At 37.6% G+C, this 20,961-nt stretch overlaps 1 protein-coding gene across 1 annotated transcript in view; it reads left to right on the top strand.

Moving 5' to 3' along the window:
• The window catches only part of cadm3 (cell adhesion molecule 3), a 99,082-nt gene that overhangs the window by 454 nt on the left and 77,667 nt on the right, over nt 1-20,961 (top strand). The window contains exon 2 of the mRNA XM_060872033.1: nt 5,414-5,582. Coding sequence (XP_060728016.1) covers nt 5,477-5,582 — 106 coding nt within the window. The 5' untranslated portion in view covers nt 5,414-5,476. The remainder of the gene's footprint in view (nt 1-5,413; nt 5,583-20,961) is intronic.

The following is a 20,961-nucleotide window of genomic DNA, read 5'->3' as shown; positions in this document are numbered from 1 at the left end:
GTCTGCTTATGCTTCCTGTTCTTGGGCTGGTCGCCGCTACCCTCCTCTGCTCTCACTTCATTCCCCTCCCCTCCCTCATTTCCCTTCGTGAGCTACCATCGGTCTTCCGCCTCTCTTTCTGCATTGGGGAGCTCGCGCTGTGCACACCTGCTTCTGTTTTCCGTGAGTCGGCGGGGCGCTCCCGGTAGCCCACAGTCAGTACCGAGGGGCTGCTGCTCAACAGAAGCGTGAGAGCGTGTGTGTGTGTGTGTGTGTGTGTGTGTGTGAGAGAGAGAGAGAGAGAGAGAGAGAGAGAGAGAGAGAGAGAGAGAGAGAGAGAGAGAGAGAGAGTTGGTGTGTTTAGTATCCTATTGGAGCTTCTCTGCTCGAGTGATGAATTCTGTTCCTAGAAAGAAAGCAAGTTGTATTGCGATCTCTCCATCCCTGCTTGCAAGCGTGCAAGCTCTCCATGCATATACCAGAACAACAAAAATAAACACCTGTCCCACGAGCAACGCAATGGCTAAGACTAGGCTGGAATGCAGACAGCTACGATGAGGAGTAAATGTGGGAGCGCTATTGCGTGGCCCTAGCGCGTGTGTGCTTACGCACGAGTGCTTTATGGCCCCTGTGTCTTGAGCTCCGTCAGCCTCTGTGAGCTGACTACAATATTGTGTGCGTGTGCTCAGGCCTCTCTCTCTCTCTCTCTCTCTTTCTCTCTGCGTGTGTGTTTGCGCGCGCGTGCGCGTGTGTGACTGTAGTCTGTCTTATGAGGCTGCGCAGGATGGATGGAGAGCGACGACAGCTTCATATTGGTTAAAAAGAGTGCAGTCCTGTTTAGCCCATTGTGGAATTTCAACACTAGCAAAACGACTTTTTTTTTTTTAAATAATTATTCGAGAAATCTGTCATCGGTTGCCCTTAGATTCACATTGTCGTTTTCCTTAGATAACGAATGAGGGAGCAATGCGAGCAATAACAGAATTGCGACAACTTGAAACAATAGCAGACAACAGGGGGCTCTGAATAATTGCTGATCCTATCAATTCTATGAGTGAGAGGAGAAAATTCAATTAAAGTAGCAAGAATGAAGTTTATGAAATTCATTTCTGCATTGATCAAAATACAATGTGAAATATGTTTGCTGAAAAAGAAATCAAACCTTATTACCCACAAAATTACACTGAATTTTGGTGATATAAGGAATTAAAAGATCAGAATTTTAATGGAAGCTAAATACTTTTGGAGTGCAAAATTTATTGCAAGTTTAGGTATTTAGCCATATCAGAATCAGAATCAGAAAGGTCTGGAATCAGAATCAGAAAGGTCTTTATTGCCAAGTCTGTTTTCACATACTTGGCAATAAAGACCTTTCTGATTCTGATTCCATATTTACGTAACTGAAGTGTGGTTGAAGTATCAGTTTCTGATTATATAATAAATGAGACCAAAAATATTTATATTACAAATATTAGCCATAAAAATAAAATCACCTGTCTAATATTGTATAGGTCCCCTTGCACCTCCAAAATAGTTCTGATTCATGGAGGCATGGCATCCACAAACCTCTGAATGTATCTGGCACCAACATGTTAGCAGGGATCCTTTTATTGGCATTTTAGGTGTCACTTTAGTGGGGAAGAAATAGCACCAGGATGTACTCTGGGAAGAAGGGAAGCCAGTGGATGTGGTGTAATAATCTGGCCAATATTCTGCTGGAAAACCTTGATACAGTATGTTCTCCCTACCTAAACACTGTTAATTACTGTGGCCTCATTCAGCAAGATAATGCATCATGCCACACTGAAAAAAATGTTCAGGAGTAGTTTGAGGAACATGACAAATGAGTTCAATGTGTTGACTTGGTCTGCAAATTGTCCTGAATGAGCATCTGTGGGATGTTTTAGACAAACAGGTCTGATTCATGAAGGCTCCATCATGCAACGTAAATGATCTGCCTGATACCATAGCTCACCTTCAGTAGTCTTGTTTGTGATGCTTTGATGGATCAGAGCTATTTTTGCAGCCCAGGAGGAGCTACACAGTATTAGGCATCTATTTTCATTTTATGACTGATAGGTGTATGTAGTCATTTTACATTTCATTTATAACAAATGTTATATACTGCATCTTGAACTCTGACAGTGCAAACATTAAATGCTGGACACTCTGCTGTAGTCTAAAGGGGTTTTATGATTTGGTACATCTAACATGTCTTTTTATCGTAAAAGAATGAACTGTTGATCTTTGTCCTTTCTATTGATGTTTACCATTTGAGACAGAAGTTGGGTACTACAAATAATAGCTGACCTACTCGTTCCTGAAACACATGAACTAGCACTTTTCCCCTGCTTGTTGTATGTGTATATTTAAATAAAAAAAACACCCCTGAACAGAGTTTTAGGTTGATAATATCCTAATTCTGTAACTAGTGCCCCTTTACCACCAAGGAAGTTTAAGTGCTGGTTCAGAGCCAGAGCCTAATTTAGAACCAGTTCTTTTCAACACCCAAAGCACCGGCTCTGAACCAGGAAAAGTGGTACTTAAGTAGCACCAAAACATTGCTAGTCTAGACTTAAGAACCACTTTCGTCAGGGGCTAGGGGTGGGGCTACTGTTAGCACCTTTGATGTTGTACCTTAAGTAAGGGCTGGGGGCGGGGCTACTGTTAGCACCTTTGATAATGTACCTTAAGTAAGGGCTGGGGGCGGGGCTACTGTTAGCACCTTTGATAATGTACCTTAAGTAAGGGCTGGGGGCGGGGTTACTGTTAGCGCCTTTGATGTTGTACCTTAAGTAAGGGCTGGGGGCGGGGTTACTGTTAGCGCCTTTGATGTTGTACCTTAAGTAAGGGCTGGGGGCGGGGCTACTGTTAGCGCCTTTGATGATGTACCTTAAGTAGGGGCTGGGGTGGGGCTACTGTTAGCACCTTTGATAATGTACCTTAAGTAAGGGCTGGGGTGGGGCTACTGTTAGCACCTTTGATAATGTACCTTAAGTAAGGGCTGGGGGCGGGGCTACTGTTAGCGCCTTTGATGATGTACCTTAAGTAGGGGCTGGGGACAGGGTTACTGTTAGCGCCTTTGATGATGTACCTTAAGTAGGGGCTGGGGTGGGGCTACTGTTAGCACCTTTGATAATGTACCTTAAGTAGGGGCTGGGGTGGGGCTACTGTTAGCACCTTTGATAATGTACCTTAAGTAAGGGCTGGGGTGGGGCTACTGTTAGCACCTTTGATAATGTACCTTAAGTAAGGGCTGGGGGCGGGGTTACTGTTAGCGCCTTTGATGTTGTACCTTAAGTAAGGGCTGGGGGCGGGGCTACTGTTAGCGCCTTTGATGTTGTACCTTAAGTAGGGGCTGGGGACAGGGTTACTGTTAGCGCCTTTGATGATGTACCTTAAGTAGGGGCTGGGGACGGGGTTACTGTTAGCGCCTTTGATGATGTACCTTAAGTAGGGGCTGGGGACAGGGTTACTGTTAGCGCCTTTGATGATGTACCTTAAGTAGGGGCTGGGGACAGGGTTACTGTTAGCACCTTTGATAATGTACCTTAAGTAAGGGCTGGGGTGGGGCTACTGTTAGCACCTTTGATAATGTACCTTAAGTAAGGGCTGGGGGCGGGGTTACTGTTAGCGCCTTTGATGATGTACCTTAAGTAGGGGCTGGGGGCGGGGCTACTGTTAGCACCTTTGATAATGTACCTTAAGTAAGGGCTGGGGTGGGGCTACTGTTAGCACCTTTGATAATGAGCGTACACGTTGGATTCGCCGCGTTTGGATGCCAATGTAGGTGCACAAAGCCATGAGCATTAACAGTGAAGCAACTTCTGCACTAATGTTGCTGAGAAACATGACAAGTATACAGTGACATAACACTCGGCTCTGTGATGTCTCTCTAGCCTATGGAAAGGCAAACCGGTTCTTAGAAGGCTCGCCAGTGGGACCAACTTCAAACCAGCACCAGCACCAGCTCTGAACCGGCACCCAGTTCTTTCTGGTGGAAAAGGTTCATTAGTGAACCACTGTTAATGTATCCATCAATAATGATTTACATGCACTTTTTTTTACGTCGCTCTGGATAAAAGCGTCTGCCAAATGCCATAAATGTAAATGTGAATGTAAATGTGAATGTAAATGTAAATGTAAATGTGAATGTAAATGTAAATGTGAATGTAAATGTAAATGTGCATGTAAATGTAAATGTGAATGTGAATGTCCAGTGCCCAATATTGCAGCTATGAAATATATTGAAATTAAAAATCAAATTTTTTTTAAATTTATAGTATTTGACAAATAAGTGATATTTATACTCTCTAGATAATTATGTATTTTACCCAGCCAGTAAAGTGACCATAGTAGACAGACAGCTTGTTATTGAGCTAATCCTAGTAGCTCTATAGTTGCTAAAGTATTAACAATGGCATGTAGCTAGATTGCTAGTGAGCTAACTATAGCAGCTTTCTAGTTAATTACTGTTCCTTTTTCTTGGCTATTCTCTTGTAAGTAACTTTTAAGCACTGTAATGCTTTAATGGGTTGTGATTTTAGAATAAGGATAAACTTTTGTAAGTATTTGTGTTACAAAATATTAAATAAAAAAAAAATTAAGACATTAATTTCTTTTTAATGCTGTCTTGTTGTCTGTTAACATTTTTACGGATTTTTTTTTAACTACAATTCGTGAAAAATCTATTTGAGTTTCACAAGAGAGCACTATGGAACTTTTTTGTTTAGTTTGTATATGCTTCCATATAATATGAAGAATTTTTTAGAGAAAACTAACATTGTTTAGTCCTCAGAAATGAAAATAATAGGTTTAAGACCACATGGGGGAACTTTGTCTAAATCAGTTAACAATTATCTTATCCACAGGCTTTACAATATAACACACAAAACAATATATCAGTTGTCTTATATGCTCTTTATACTATTCACTCTGGATTAAAAAAATCTATGTACTTTTTTGAAAAATCATCATGTCATGCCATATTTCCCATAATTTCATTTTCTACCCATAAAAACACTGAATGATGAGGATCCGGGATTTACCACTGAGAGAAGATATCATTAGGTCTTTCATTTTGTTGGGATTGCATTTTATTTTTAAATGTATCTTTTGGAAGAAAAAAGTTTTGAGTGTGAATAATTATATGTATTGTATTCACTAATAAAAACACAACCTATCAAAATCACAGCTTTCTATATGTCAAAGTCTTTGATTTAGGCTTTATATTATCTGCACCGAGATTCGATCGCTGCGTCACCTCACACAAAGCGAGTGACACAAGCAGATCGATGGAATCTCTAAGGCTGTTCACGAATATGTCAAAATGTGTGTGTGTGTGAGTGAGTGAGTGAATGCACCATCAACTAACAAGCAGACTGGATTCATTAATTAGTGTTGGCTATGTGTGTTCCCTTTTCTGTCTGTATAGGTTGGCTTTCAGTGAGCATTGCATCTTCAGGGTTTACAAGTTTGCAGCATAACAGACAGACGGATGAGAGAAGTTTTGCAAGTGAATATGGCATTTTCGTCATTCCCACTATCTACACTGATTACCCTGCTGCTTCTTGTGGCATCTATTCAGAGCAACTCCATGTATGGTAAGAAAGTATTCATTTTCTTCTTTCTTCTCACTCTTTCATATCTATTTTGTTCAGTTAATACAACTGATTCTCTAAGCTTTTAATACACATGTGGGATTTAGAGAAGCTCCCATTCCTTTTGTACTTCCCAAGGAATTTCAGCTCATACAGTTACACAAATCTCACTGCAACACCTCTCATATTTATCTGTTATTGTCACCTTTTTTACAGCACATATAGACTGCTGTAGACGAACAAATCATATCACAGTGCACTGATGACTATATTTATTTTTTTCCATTTATTTTTTGTGATTTTTTTCTTTCTTTACTTGTCACAATCGGCGGCAGCAGTAACCATTTGGATATAGCTGAAATGGAATTTTAGTAAATACATCAGGAGAATTAGTTAATTGATGTCTTTGATTGATAGTGTTTGATGTCTTTATTTATGGTAGATTTCTTTATGTGACCATCATTCTCAGGCTTGATATCTGTTGTAATCTTATGCAATATTATTATTATTATTATTATTATTATTATTATTATTATTATTATTATTATTATTATTATTATGAACACTACTACTACTACTACTACTACTACTACTACTACTACTAATAATAATAATAATAATAATAATAATAATAATATGCAAGTTCAATAATATGTAATATTTTGTGGTTAGCTATCAGAATAACCCCAGGAAAAATCTAATTTCTTAAATGTTTGGTTTCCAAAGATGGTTTCCAGGCACTAGCTTCAACACAGTCCTAATAATCTCTAGATCTGTTAACACTCAATCTGCCAGGTTTTCCCTTGCAAACGTTTTCACCAGTTCCCAGTATGCTTTTTAATTGAGGAGCAATCTAGAGTACTCACAGAAGTTTTTTTTTAATATAAAAGTTGTCAAACCATAGCTTGCTATGCTAGCACAATTCAGCTCGAGGTTGCCAGTGGTACAGATTATCTTGTGAGTCTGGCTGTTCAGCAGTGTATTTTTGTTCTTTGAATTCTGTATTTATTAATCCATAATCAGAAACCACTCTGAAACCATCTGCTTGAGGTCACTGTGACATTGGGTACAGGACAGGGCAATCGACTACAGGGGAGATTCCAGTCCGACGCAGGGTGCCATTTACACAGGCAGTCATACACTCAATCAAACCTATGGCCATTTTAGTGTAGCCTGCCCACCTATTGTATGTTTTCAAAGGATCAAACCAGTTTTAACCCGTGTAGACAATGTAAAAATACACACAACTTAATTTACTGATCCAGGTGATCAGTGTGGGTATTCCCCCAGAAATGTCTGAGACAGGTTAATTACACCCATGTTTAGTTATTACACCTCTGTGTTACACTATTCTTTTACTACATGAAATCCCAATATAGGTAAGCATCAACTGACTCACCTGGAAGAGGATTTGAACTGTGGATTAGAGTTCATTATTCTCTTTGGGAGATTTGCTGTTGCTTCCAGTCACTGAGTAAATCTCAGTGGATGTTCAGGACCTCCAAGCTTGCTCCCACACTGTTGCTAAAGAGTTGCTGTGTTTTGGCAAATTATCCCCTCTTGTTTGGTAGGACAATACTCAAACAGTGCATTAGATTGTGGACCCTATAATTCATGTATTACAATGTGGTTTGCATTATAATAGACTTATAACTGGAGGATTCTGATCACGTGTCCAGATACAAAGTGGTGTTTCTTTTTTAGTCTGGACCAAATCACTTTGAGGTTGTTCATTCTGCCCACTGCTTGGTGGTCTAATTTACCGTAGGCAGTCCTCATACCTGCTGAACAAAGCTGAACACATTTGTTATTTCAGCTTGTCAGTGGGTTTTGGTGTGTTCTCCCATTATCACTGCTCTTTCATGTTTGAAATGCTGGAGAGAGTTTGTATGTTTTTCATTGGAGATGACTTAGCGTTCCTTGACCTGTCTCCTTATTTCTCAAGCTTTTATTATTGTTAATTATTCTGTGAGCAATTTGAACTCTTTGGACACATTTTTATATATAATATGTCTATTTTTTAAAAGACAGTTTATTTTCTCCCTTCAGTCTGCCCCAGTCTGCCTTCTGTCTCCCTTTGGATCATTGTCTTGCTGCATGAAGTTCTTCCCAGTAATACTGGATGCAGTTCTTTGTAAATTGGTAAAAAGAATGTTTCTGCAGCATTAATTCTGCTGCTACCATCATGAGTTACATCATCAATAAAGATTAGTGAGCCAATTTCAGAAGCAGCCATGCAAGCCCAAGGCATGACACAACCTCCACCATGCTTGATGATCTTATATGTGGATCATGAGTAGAACTATCCTATCTACACACTTTGGCCTTTCAAGCATATTATAGTGGTTAATCTTAGTACTAAAATGTAAATGGCTCATCACTGTATGTCTGGCTTTCTGATTCTGACTGCTGATGAATGATATGGTCTTGCTGCTATTTTATTTCTATATGGGTACTGTATGATAGCCACATGCCTACATAATTTTGGCTATATATTGTATTTGCTTGAAAATCTGCTGGTATCTGTCTTTTATTTATTTTAGTAGTGTCCTTGAAATTGCCTGCTTTGTTTATATAAGAGTTTGTGTGTAGAATTTTCTCTAATGTTCTAATGTTCTAATGTGTTTATGCTTATGTTTGATTAACTATTTTCAATAGCCTTCATTAGTTCTTTTACAGTATGACAGAGCTTCCCTGTTAATCAACTGATCATCAGTGTGAAAAGGGTGAGAAAGGGCTGGGGAAACTGAACTGCTGAGTGGTAACAGTTCCTTTGCTATGGGCAAATATCCTGCCAAAATCCTCAGGAGGTTAGGTCACGTGAGATGTATGTGGATGTGAAGTAGTTGTGGCTGTGAAAATAAGTGGTCTGAGTGTTTTTCGCAGCACATTAGAGACTTGAATTAGAAAGCATACCTCTCCTTCAGAGATAATATGATATGATATCAGGATACATGATCAGTAATCTAATAATTATACCCCAAAACAACCACTAGGACTTATGACCATAGATTGGAAAATGTTAACAACAATTCACTATGGTTATAGCTCATAAATTAGAAACCATTCTAATTGCTTTTTTAAATCTATATTTTCTTAGATTTTTTTTAGTCATATGAACAGTTAAAGACAAATGACATTTTTACAGTCCCTCTTCCAAAGCTACTAACTGCATGGTGAGCAAGTCAAGACAATGATTAAGTAATGGACAACAGTATATTAATTTATGCAAGAAAGTAATTATGGACTAAACTGTATCACATTAGCAGAAGTGCCATTTGGACATAATCATACTGTATATGTTTCTGTTATCGATCTATCACCATTCTTTGGAAGCACCTTGTTTGATTTATACTTCCTTGAATATAAGCTGCTAGTAAAATGTGTATGTTCCTTCAGAGGACATTCATATAAATTGGTGGTCTGTGGCTGACCCTTGTTCTTTGTTTTTCATATAAAAATCTGAATTAATGCTCAGATATGTTCTTTAAGCAGGTCATGTCATTTTGCTGACATCTGAATTATTTCACTTTTTTGGTGCTTGTGCTGCATAATGATCTATTTGTTTTTGTGTGCATGTGCTTTTGAACATGTAATGAATCACTGTAAAGGTAGAGAACTGGTCAGTTTAACTTATGTACATAAGAAATGTGTCAAACTGAAAGATTTTAATAAGTTTTAATCTTTAGATTTGGAGCGACCCCTGATTTCATATTTTTATATATGTACTTTGATGAGGTTTCGTCTCTGTAGGCAGCTCTACATGCATTGATTTTGATAAAAGCCAAGAATCAATAAATCTCAATAGCTCTCAATGTGAACATAAATAGACTTTTACCAGGATATATTTACTGATATAACATATTTTTTATTACAAATCCGAATTTTGTATATGCCTGTGCATCTTGGTGTTCAGTGTCCTGTTTATGAGTGTTTTGTTCATATGTAATAGCAATTTGGCATTCTGTTGACAGCTAAAGTATCCGATGTGTCATGTAAGTACAACAATGTAAAGTGAAGTGGGAAAGTTAGGTGACATGGGGAAGTAAAGACCATATGTTTCTTAGGCAATGCAAGTTCAGAAATTGTCATTCACAAGTTTCTACTTTTAGGGCTTTGGCATGTTATGCTGAGTGATATAAAACAATTAAAAAAGCATTTTCAAATGTGAAACAATAATCAAATTTTGTGTGACTATAAATCCACCTTGCCACGTCTATATAAATTTAGACACACAGATTAATTCTGCATTGCTGTTGCAGCACAGGGGGTGGCACGGTGGCTTAGTTGTTAGCACGTTCGCCTCACACCTCCAGGGTTGGGGGTTCGATTCCCGCCTCCGCCTTGTGTGTGTGGAGTTTGCATGTTCTCCCCGTGCCTCTGGGGTTTCCTCTGGGTACTCCGGTTTCCTCCCTCGGTCCAAAGACATGCATGGTAGGTTGACTGGCATCTCTGGAAAATTGTCCATAGTGTGTGATTGCGTGAGTGAATGAGAGTGTGTTTGCCCTGCGATGGGTTGGCACTCCGTCCAGGGTGTATCCTGCCTTGATGCCCGATGACGCCTGAGATAGGCTCCCTGTGACCCGAGGTAGTTCGGATAAGCGGTAGAAAATGAGTGAGTGAGTGAGAGTGTTGCAGCATAACCAGACAGTTATATAGATTTCAAAGCATGAGTTATTTAACTAAAAAAACAAACAAACAACAACAACAAAAAACACAGCACATTGATTATTTCTGTACCTCTTATTTCTATACATTAGAAAACAATTAGTGACCTCATACCCTCATACACTAAAAAAAGAATTTTACATTTCATACTTTGTACATTATAAAATTCACTTTAATAAAGATATATTTTGTTAAAAATATAACAATAACTGATATAACTGATGTCTATAAAGACATAACTGATGCTGTGGCATTATATCTGGCCAATGATGTGACACCTATCAGAGGTTTGACTTCTATAAATTGCTGATACTCGTTATGACATTTGGCTAAATATTTTTCTAACACAACCATTTCTCAGCTGTCCACAGAGAGAACTGAGAGAACTTTAATAAAAGTGAAAACCATGAAACATGCATATTTAAAAAAAGTAAAATCAAATGTTAAACCAACTCCGCTTAGCTAATGTCATTCATTCATTCATTCATTCATCTTCTACCGCTTATCCAAACTACCTCGGGTCACGGGGAGCCTGTGCCTATCTCAGGCGTCATCGGGCATCAAGGCAGGATACACCCTGGACGGAGTGCCAACCCATCACAGGGCACACACACACTCTCATTCACTCACGCAATCACACACTACGGACAATTTTCCAGAGACGCCAATCAACCTACCATGCATGTCTTTGGACCGGGGGAGGAAACCGGAGTACCCGGAGGAAACCCCCGAGGCACGGGGAGAACATGCAAACTCCACACACACAAGGTGGAGGCGGGAATCGAACCCCGACCCTGGAGGTGTGAGGCGAACGTGCTAACCACTAAGCCACCGTGCCCCCTTCGCTTAGCTAATGTATTCAATAAATAAACATATTGAAATACTTGAGCAATTTACATTTATTGCAATTTATTAAATACAATTCTACACTTTTTTTAATTCTAAAGGTATTGCTCCTTGAGTGTTTTATTTTAGAAATAATTATTGCCAAGGGCTTCTATTAAAAGTTGTTTAAAAAGGTACTTTGGTCTGCTATTTTTTTTTAACTAATTTATTTTATTTTATTAAGTTTCCTTGAAGATCTATATTTTCATAGATAGGAAAATTAGTTTGGTTGCTCTGTTTAGGAACTTGCAAAATAACCTTAAAAACACGGGCTTCCTCTATGTGAAAATAAATCTTGAATTGTGATGTTGCGGGTTAAGATTGGGTTAAAGATACTACAATTAATTATAATCATTTGGATGCCCAATATCCTTTTTGCACTGGATGGGAGTGGCCATTTCCCCCCCTGCGAAGTACAGCAGCTGCATTGAAATAAATGATTCAGCAGATTAGTAAATATGACAAAAGCAGATCTTGATTTTTACAAAAAACCTAAATCATTAAAATTACTTAACTATTTTTAAGTTTAAAGGATTAAAGCTACTATTACTATTAACCAGAAAAATGTACATTAAAAAAAAACGTTTACTTGAGCTCTGGCACGCATGCAAATCAATGCATGCATTATTGTAAGGTGTCACTCTTTCTTTCTTTACATGTTTATTATCAAAGATAATAAACTACTAAATTACAAAGCAATTAATTTAAAGAATGTAAATTCTGATTTTTGATGAATTTGATGTAAATGTTAATTATGACAGGCTATTGTGTTATGAGATGTTTTGCAATATTTGCAAGATTTAAACAAGAATGCAGAAAAGTTTGATACATGTATGAGCTATGACATCACATCTGAATGACAGAAACTGGGAAGTGCAAACTCCTCTGTCCTGAAGACTCCTGTCTCTCTGATGTTCCATAACATTAAATGTAACTATGAACTGTTAAAAAATATGCTGTTCATTAATGAATAATAAAAAAACAACTTATTATTGGCAAATTAGTATTGTATAAGATTAATACCATTACGATCAAACAACTCAAATTCAAAGTTTGTTTAGTCTGCTTCTGTATATAGTATTGGAATTTACTATACATATTGGTATATAATGTATTTATTCATATATTATTATATTCACAGTTACAACATGTGCAAGTCTAATTTACTTAAAGGAAAGGAGCAAAACATGGCAGATTATTGCCATAATAATTTGTTTTCCGTTTAATGCATCTAGATTAAATTCTAGATAAAGTTAACATCTAAAGCAAATCATGGCAGTTTATTTTTGCCTTCATCTACAGTCACCTACAAAAATATCGGAACAACAAGGCCAAGTTAATCACCAAACCTTACCTCAAATTAGCATGAATTTTACCTCCTGAAGAGGAGACTAATAGGAAAAAAATGGGTGAGTCTGCCACATAAGGTTTTATATCGGGATATGAGTTAAATATCGGGATATGAAAGCTGAATTTCTTATATTGTCAAACCCAAATGTCAGTCAAAATGTGAATGAAATGTTTTTGTGTGGCCATATTGTGTACATAAATACAGTTCATGTAGCCTGCACTTTTCACTTTATTTTATAAAAGTATTAAATCTGAAAAAAAAGACAAAAAAATAGACATTTGAAATGGCTAATCTGTTTCTGAATACAGTGTGTCCCAACACCATCTCAACATGGGAACATGAATAATTACTATGCTTTAAAAGAAGCTGTAAAAATATTCAAAAACAGTATATGTTTCTTAGTTCTTTAAGAAATTAAAATAGAGATTTGCTCGAATGAAATTTATGCTGTGAAGCTAGAGACCTGCAAAGCAAATTCATAAGCGACCCATACACTATTTCACTCTCTTTCCAACATCCCCCAGTGGTAATATGCCTCAAGTCTTCATCTGTCTTTGAGCTGCAATGATGAGTTTGTTCCACTTGCCTTTAACAACACTCCAACAAGCAGTACCGTAACCAAACAGGGTACAGAATATCTATGCTTTCCCACCCACCGGTGTTAGCGGAACCAGTTGAGTGGTATGCTGCAGTGAGTGGTAAGCCATGTCAGCTGATACATTTGCTACAGACCGTCTGACACAGATCTTCTACTAAACATTTGGCGTGTACATATGGAGATCTTGTATGGATATAGTTGGTCATTACAAAATGTCATTTTAAAGGCAGTAAGGAAGAATTATAAACTAAGAGCAATTAGTAAAATTGGCTCAATCGCTGCACTATATGTTTAGTCCTTACCTTGCTCAGTTACACCTGATTTAATTTACAATGCAAACATTTAGGCACATTTAGGTAAAGAAAGTAAAAAAAAAACCTTCTGACACACTGCAAATGTGCCCCACTGCAGCATCAGGGCCATAAAACATAGAAGTATTAGTTTAGTTAATACCTTAACTGAAATTAGATTAAATTAATTCCTTTAAGAATGTTCTTTAATCCAACTTTGGCAGTACACTTGTGGACAAAGCAAGCATTTATACTGCAGCAGAACTGATAATCAAGCAAACTGGTGGTTGTTCAGTTTGGAGTAAATTAGAACAGGTTATTATTTTTTAATTTCATATATATATATATATATACTTTTAAAAATTAGGGAGAAAATCTGTCTATCTCCATCTCCATATCTAGTTAATGTCTTTTCTTTGTGACTCTGGCCTGAATAGCTGCATTCAGCTAAATAACTGACATAAATGCATGTGATTGCAATTTTGCAATTGGCAGTGGTGGTGCAATGTTAAAAGCACTGGGCTATTGATTGGAGGTTTATGAGTTTAAATCCCAGCATTGCCAACCTCAAATGCTCAGTTCTCTCCTGTCTCAATTGTAAGTTGCTCTGGATAAGAGCATTAGCCAGATTAGGTGATTGTAAATATATTGATTGGATAAGGAAACAGAGGATCTACAACAGAATCTGAAATGGTACTGTTTGGATATTGTAGTATATATTATGGTAATATATGTGAATTAAATTTGTTAAAGCATTTTTACCTGGCATTAAAGGTAGCATTGCTAGCATTGTTACCTCACAGTTACAGGTTCAGGTTCAGGGTGAAGTTCAGGTTACTTTCTGTGTGACGTTTCATATGTTCTCCCCATCTCTCTGTGGGGAGTTCATCTAATCACATGAGTTTCATATGCTTTGCTGATGCACATGAACAATAACAGTAAAATAAGAGTACAACAGTAAAACACTTGTTTACACACTGTTTTACATACTCACTCCAGTGCTGTTTTTGCACATTACTATTTAATACTGCCATTAACTGCTGCTACTGTAGGTTGACATATGTTTACAAGAATCCTCTCATTGTTTACATCCTCTTATTTGCACCGTGGTCAATTACAGACTGCACACATACTATTTTATGTGCTGTAGTGTTTTGTATTGTCTGTCTACACTGTCTTGTCTTGACTGTTTGCACTATTTTGCACACTATGTACTTTATGTGGCTGAGATGACATATGTACTTCTTAGTCCTTAGCTTCATGTTGCTTTACAGTATGTAGCTCTGTGTTGTTTTATGTAGTACCATGGTCCAGGAGAAACATTGCTTCATTTCACTATGTACTGCATCAGCTATATGTGGTTGAAATGACAGTAAAAGCTTCCTGACTTGACTTGACTTGTCTTTTACTTGAAAATCAAGACATGTGGCCACATGTGTATGGTGGTTTGATTTTAAATTGTGTTCAAAATAGAAGCTTGTAATGATGCATTTAATAGATTTAAGGATCCAACTGCACTGGAAGATTTCTAGTGGTCTTGCTTTCCTCTGCCTGTTCCCAAACAATATGTAGCACTCTGCTATCATATGATAGCTACCAACTAGGGAGTCTAAAGTCTAACACGTGCTTCCTCTGAGACATGTGAAACCAGCCAGCTTTATTTTTTCGATCTGCAGCTCATGCAGCGTCACGAGTCAGCATAAAACTCATGAGAAAGCACTATCAACCATCTTCTACATATAATAGTTCACAGATGATCATGATTTTTGTTGTGATTGACAGGGGAGAGAGTGTGAGGCTGTGGATAGGTGTGGCATTTGCAAAATTCAAATACAATTTTCTGATCATAGGGTAAATGCATAATTATGGTATTTTTAAATGCAATATATTAATACAATAGACAATTATTTTTATATGAAATCTTATATACTTACTTGAGCATTTTATCAGATACCTAGAATTGTGATTGAGAACCACTTTTATAATTTGCTAAAAGTATATATACAGTTTCATAATTAATGCTATGTTGTGTACAATAAATATTGTGTGTGTGTGTGTGTGTGTGTGATTCTGATGTGCTGTGCTGTTACTAAATGCAGTTAAAATTGGCTTGTTGAAATGGTATGCTGCTTAAAGTGCAGTATTTTAACTGGTCTTCATGAAGTTTGCGATGCATTTCCACCTTGCTTTGTTTCTGGACTGTCTTGCACAGAGTTCCTGTCTAACATTTTATTATGGAGCTACTTAAGGGCACTTTTATCAGAAACCCTGTATAGTATATTATACATATAGTTTCTTTTTATTTCTTTCTAAATCTAGGTTTTATCATTCATAATTTAAATGGGCCCTATTTTGGCTGTAAAAGAGTGTGTAGATGAATTTTTCAAACAAATCTTTATTTCTGTATGCTGTCTGGTCTGGTAGGTAAAATCTTTCCATTAAAATGTGACAAAGTACTAAGACAATCAATTTCACCTAATGGTTGTAGTGCCCAAGTAATGGGAATGGATGAGTCATTGCTTTGTGTATCATGGAAAATATCTCTTTATTACTAAAGGACACACATTGAAGTTGGCTGTAAATTCCAACATAGTGCTTTAGGACAAGTGAAAAGATGGTTATGAGAATGCAAATAACATGGATGCCATCATGGCTCAAATATATAAATGGATTTTAATTCTGCTTTACTACTAAACTGCTTCTCAAATGATGACATCTGTCAAATGAATAATGTTTTAAAGGTAGTTCTCAAAGCAAAGTTCTGTCATTTAGTGGGTCTTGAGAATAGTTGGTCATTATAATAAACATTGTCAATTACATTGATATAAAATGTTTTCCTAATCTGATCATTAAAATATGGAAAATATGTAGGTAGGCTGCACACAAGAGTTTCAACATGTAAGAATATGTTGTTCTGCATGTGTGGTGAGGTTGAGATGTGTGTGGCTTGTCTATATTTTATGTGTTATATAATGGTTTACTGGAATCCTGAGGGGATTCCTTGTAATGGTGGGCCTTGAACAGGATGGCTGTGTTGCATAAATAATGCAAGGTAATGGATATCAGAAAAGCCGATTAGACAGACCAAGTGAGCAAGTAATAGTCATTCCATACACACACTTCAAACCTTAGTGCTTTTCCCCCCACCACATTCTCCCTAATGCCCTTTTTAATGAGTATGGCTTATTAAAGGGTACTGAGTCCTATAAAAAAAGTTACTGAATTAAAGTTCTAAATGCAAGAACCCAAAGTGATTTTGGACCACTAATAGGTGAATAAAACCACTCTTTATAAACAATGTAAACAAAACCTTCATATACATAGTTGGCACTTCTGATGACACTTAAAATATTATATGCGATATGTATGTGTTAAATAAACTTATTTTGAAAGCTTTAAACATCTTGACAATACAGAATTGGATGTGATAACAGAACTATTGTATACATATTTATAGAATTTACTTCCATTTTCTTCCAAGGTTACTGAATTTCCCTGCAAGAGCACAGCAAGGGGGAATAGTTCTGTGAATAAGAAACAGATGAGGAAAAGAAATTGCAGGCATATTGCATCACTATTGGATACAGTGGAATCCAACATGCTATTGCTGTTGGTTGTGCAATCTAGCATAATGAAAAAAGTATTGTCTGCTTTCTTTTGTAAAAAAAAACAACACTATCAATATTGTAAACACAAATTGAGCCTTTTCATAGCTCCTTGTGTATATCTGTACACTAAGGTGAGAAAGCCATTAATTATTTTATTATATTTATTATTTATTCATATTTTATTTATTAGAATTAAGTTCAGTAATAAAGTTATTTTATTGGGTGGGTTCCCCTTTGAGTCTGGTTCCTCTCAAGGGTTTCTTCCTGAACCAACCAAGGGAGTTTTTCCTCGCCGCAGTCGCCTCAGTCATCTCAGGCTTGTTCATTGGAGATAAATACAAACACATTTAAATATATCTAATATTAATCTTGAATTTTTGTATTATATTAATCTTCATAATAACCTTTTGTTTTATGTTTATGTTCTGTAAAGCTGCTTTGAGACAATGTCCATTGTTAAAAGCGCTACACAAATAAATTTGAATTTGAATTCAGTGAAGGTGATTCAATATAGAGTGAAAATCATTCAAAATGACCATGAAATAGAACACTAAATAAATATGACAATATAAATACATGATTGTACAGATATATTTGATTATAATCATATATATTTATATATCATTTTATAAAAGAATTCTCTTTGATCAGTTTCTGGTGGGTTCAACAATTTCCTCACACCTCTTAAGTCACCCTAGTAAATGGATTCATTATGGTAAATTACCCCTAGGTGTCAATATATTCTTGGCATAGGTTGAACGAATGTGTTTGTCATGAAGCATGCTGATGGTTATCACACAGAGAAACTTATTTTTTCATTTTCTGAACCTGGATCTTTCATGATGTTTGTATTTATTGTCAACAATTAGGATGTGAATAATAATAATAATTACATTTTACTCAACTGGAGCACCTGAGTTGAAAAGTAATATCTGTACTACTTGTGACAAAGAAACTGAAAGAGAGAGAGAGAGAGAAAGAGAGAGGTGCAGAGAAAGTCACCTTTATCTTGGCTTTGCTCACTCTCTGGAGCCTTAAATGAGAAAGTCAAAAGAAAGGTCACAAATTTCTGTCAACATTCTTGAGAATCCCACATGGATTTTTAGTTTTCTGGGAATACAATACATACAAGTTCTGTAGATAGTGTTCCCCATAGCAACTAAAAAAGAAATATAACCTGTTGCATTCATATTGATTTGGCCATACAAGGAAAATAGACATTAATTACATGATCTTTAACACACTTTTTGAGCCTACCCCCTCTTCCAGAGGAAGTATTGCCAATTACGGAAAGATTTCACTCCAGCCTTCAATTGCTTTTCTGCACATGATAGTCCATTCCACTGGTGTCAGTAATAACCTATTAACTTTGAATTCATTGGAATACATCGAAAGCCAAATGCAATTAAAATGACATTTAAGCAAATTCTCAGAAGGTTTGTATTTTGCAATTTTACAAGATTGTATTTTGAGCTCTTAGACATGCATGACCTCAAAAATAATATTCTCTACAACTCATGTAATCTATTTTCAGCAACAATGCTAAACAGCATTTGACTTTTATTAGCCTTTTTATTGACATTCATGAAGCTTTTTATTATTTCCAAATTGGTTTACAAAAATGCTGTTTAGCTTATTTCGCTTTAATACACGAACTGTACTGAAATACTGAGTTTTTGACATAGTGACAATTTTCTGCATGGTTATTTTGAGAGTTTTGATTGTTCCCGATTCTGCCACATTTACCTGACCAGCTGTCAACTCATTTGTTAAATTAACAGTGATTACTTTCTTATGTGATCAAGACTGGTGCAAATGATTAAAGGATTATTTCTCAGGGTTGAAATTGCAACACTGCATTACTAACAAAATAATAAGTTTGTACATAACCACTTTCTCTGACGTACAGTATAAGTACATGATCATAACTTTTGATTCAGTATGAATATAAAATTTCTTTTACATCCAGTTTGACTTGGTGTGTAAAACAGATAAAATGCTTATGGTCATTTTTCATTTTAATGAATAAGTTTTTTAAATGTTATTTTTTTACGTTTATAATTGTATGATTATGTTTTCCATAACTTGGCTCTGTATTGGCTCAAAATTAAACAACATGTTCTAAGGATTTTGCATCCGAGTTTCAGTTCAGCGAGAGGCCATATGCCAAAACACTTGAGGACATTGCTTCCAATTATTCGCTTGGCAAGTGCGTTACACATTCTGGCCTACAATATGACCCGGAGGGCTGCATTTATTCTTATAAAGCTCTTCTGGGAAATGCGGACTCATAAGGGGCATACACATGTCATTTGTTTACCTTTGAGTAATGTGCATCTGAGATTGATGGAGCAAGCTGCATTCTCCAGCTGAGTCCAATAATGATGAGAGAATAGGCAATGGGTGGTAACATGGGCTGTTCATTTGTGTTGGTGCCATTTAAAAGTGTTAAGAGTGTGTGACACAGACTCACTTTAACTAGAAGACCAGATTTGGAATTGGCATCTATTTGAGCATGACTGTTTTACCTCTCTCACTCTCTTCCTACCACACAAACCCTCAGAGCTCTTTACTCTACATTTCCTTTCTTTCTACCTCCTTTTCTTGCTCTGTGGAATATGTTTTCATTGGAACAGGACACAGGGAGAGAGTAACAATTCTGCAAAGGAATCGAATGAGTGAGGAAGAGAGAGAATCTTTCTTAGTGATAGACTAATCCTATTTAAACCACACATTATTAATTAATGTAATTAGTAATACTCATTACTAATTAATAACTTATTCATTTATGTGATTAATGTGTCATATCCTGGTTAGTTGTGCAGCAAGCAATTTACTGAGTGATAAAGTTTGTTTAATCTAAAGCAGCTTTTAGTGTTTGCAGGATTAAATAACAGCTAGCTCACTTTAAAATAGTTTACTATCGTGGTATATACTTAGATATATCCAGGCTTCTAGTAATTCAGCATTAATTAATAATCATTATAAAAAATAGAATGTAACAAATTAATGAATCAATGTACTTATGTCACAACCAGGGAAGGAAGGAGGTGGACCCGTACACAGGATAGCTTCAAAGGAATTTGGTTTAATAAATAATAAAGACAAATACAATAAAAAGGGACGAGAACTAAAACAATACAGATGACGACACTTAACAATGACTACACGTAACTACACGTAACTACACGTAACTAATGGATCTGGAAATGCATGGCAAACTTAATGCCGATGGCAACGCGGCTCACATTTATACAAAAGACAATGATGACACAATGAGGAGCAGGTGTGGTGACAGGGAGGAGCAGACGAAGGCGGGGCAGACACGTGACGAGGAACAACAACAAAAACACATGGCCGAAAGTCTGGGCTGATCCCTGACAGTACCCCCCCTTGAGGCCCCCCTTGAAGTGCCAAATCCAGAGAGGGTCCAGGAGGGGGGGTGAGGCAGGTGACGAAGGCAGATGGGGGGAGCAAGGACCACGGCGAAGGCAGATGAGGGGAGCAAGGACCACAGCGAAGGCCAGTGGGGGGAGCAAGGACCACGGCCAGGTAGGTGAGGGGAGCCAAGGCACACGGCGAAGCAGGTGGGGGGAGCAGGGCACACGGCGGCACAGCCAGAGAGGGCCGAGCGACGTTCACAGCCGAGCTTAAGGGCCGAGGCAACGTCCGCATCCGAGCTGTAGGGCTGAGCGAAGTCCACCGCCGAGCTGAAGGGCCGAGCGACGTCCACAGCCGAGCTGAGGGGCCGAGCGACGTCCACAGGAGATGAGGGGCCGAGCGACGTCCACAGCCGAGCTGAGGGGCCGAGCGACGTCCACCGCCGAGCTGAAGGGCCGAGCGACGTCCATCGCCGAGCTGAGGGGCCGAGCGACGTCCAAAGCCGCCCGGCGCACTGCGGCCAAACCTTCGCCTCGACGAACTGGGGAAAAGGGGGGGAGGGCGGGAATAATCTTCCGCCACGGGCCTGCAACCCCCCACC

The sequence above is a fragment of the Tachysurus vachellii genome, chromosome 1, assembly GCF_030014155.1.
Source record: "Tachysurus vachellii isolate PV-2020 chromosome 1, HZAU_Pvac_v1, whole genome shotgun sequence".
In the NCBI taxonomy this organism is placed as follows: Eukaryota; Metazoa; Chordata; class Actinopteri; order Siluriformes; family Bagridae; genus Tachysurus; species Tachysurus vachellii.
The sequence above is the reverse complement of the archived record's forward strand: the minus strand, read 5'-3'. Positions and strand labels throughout refer to the sequence as shown.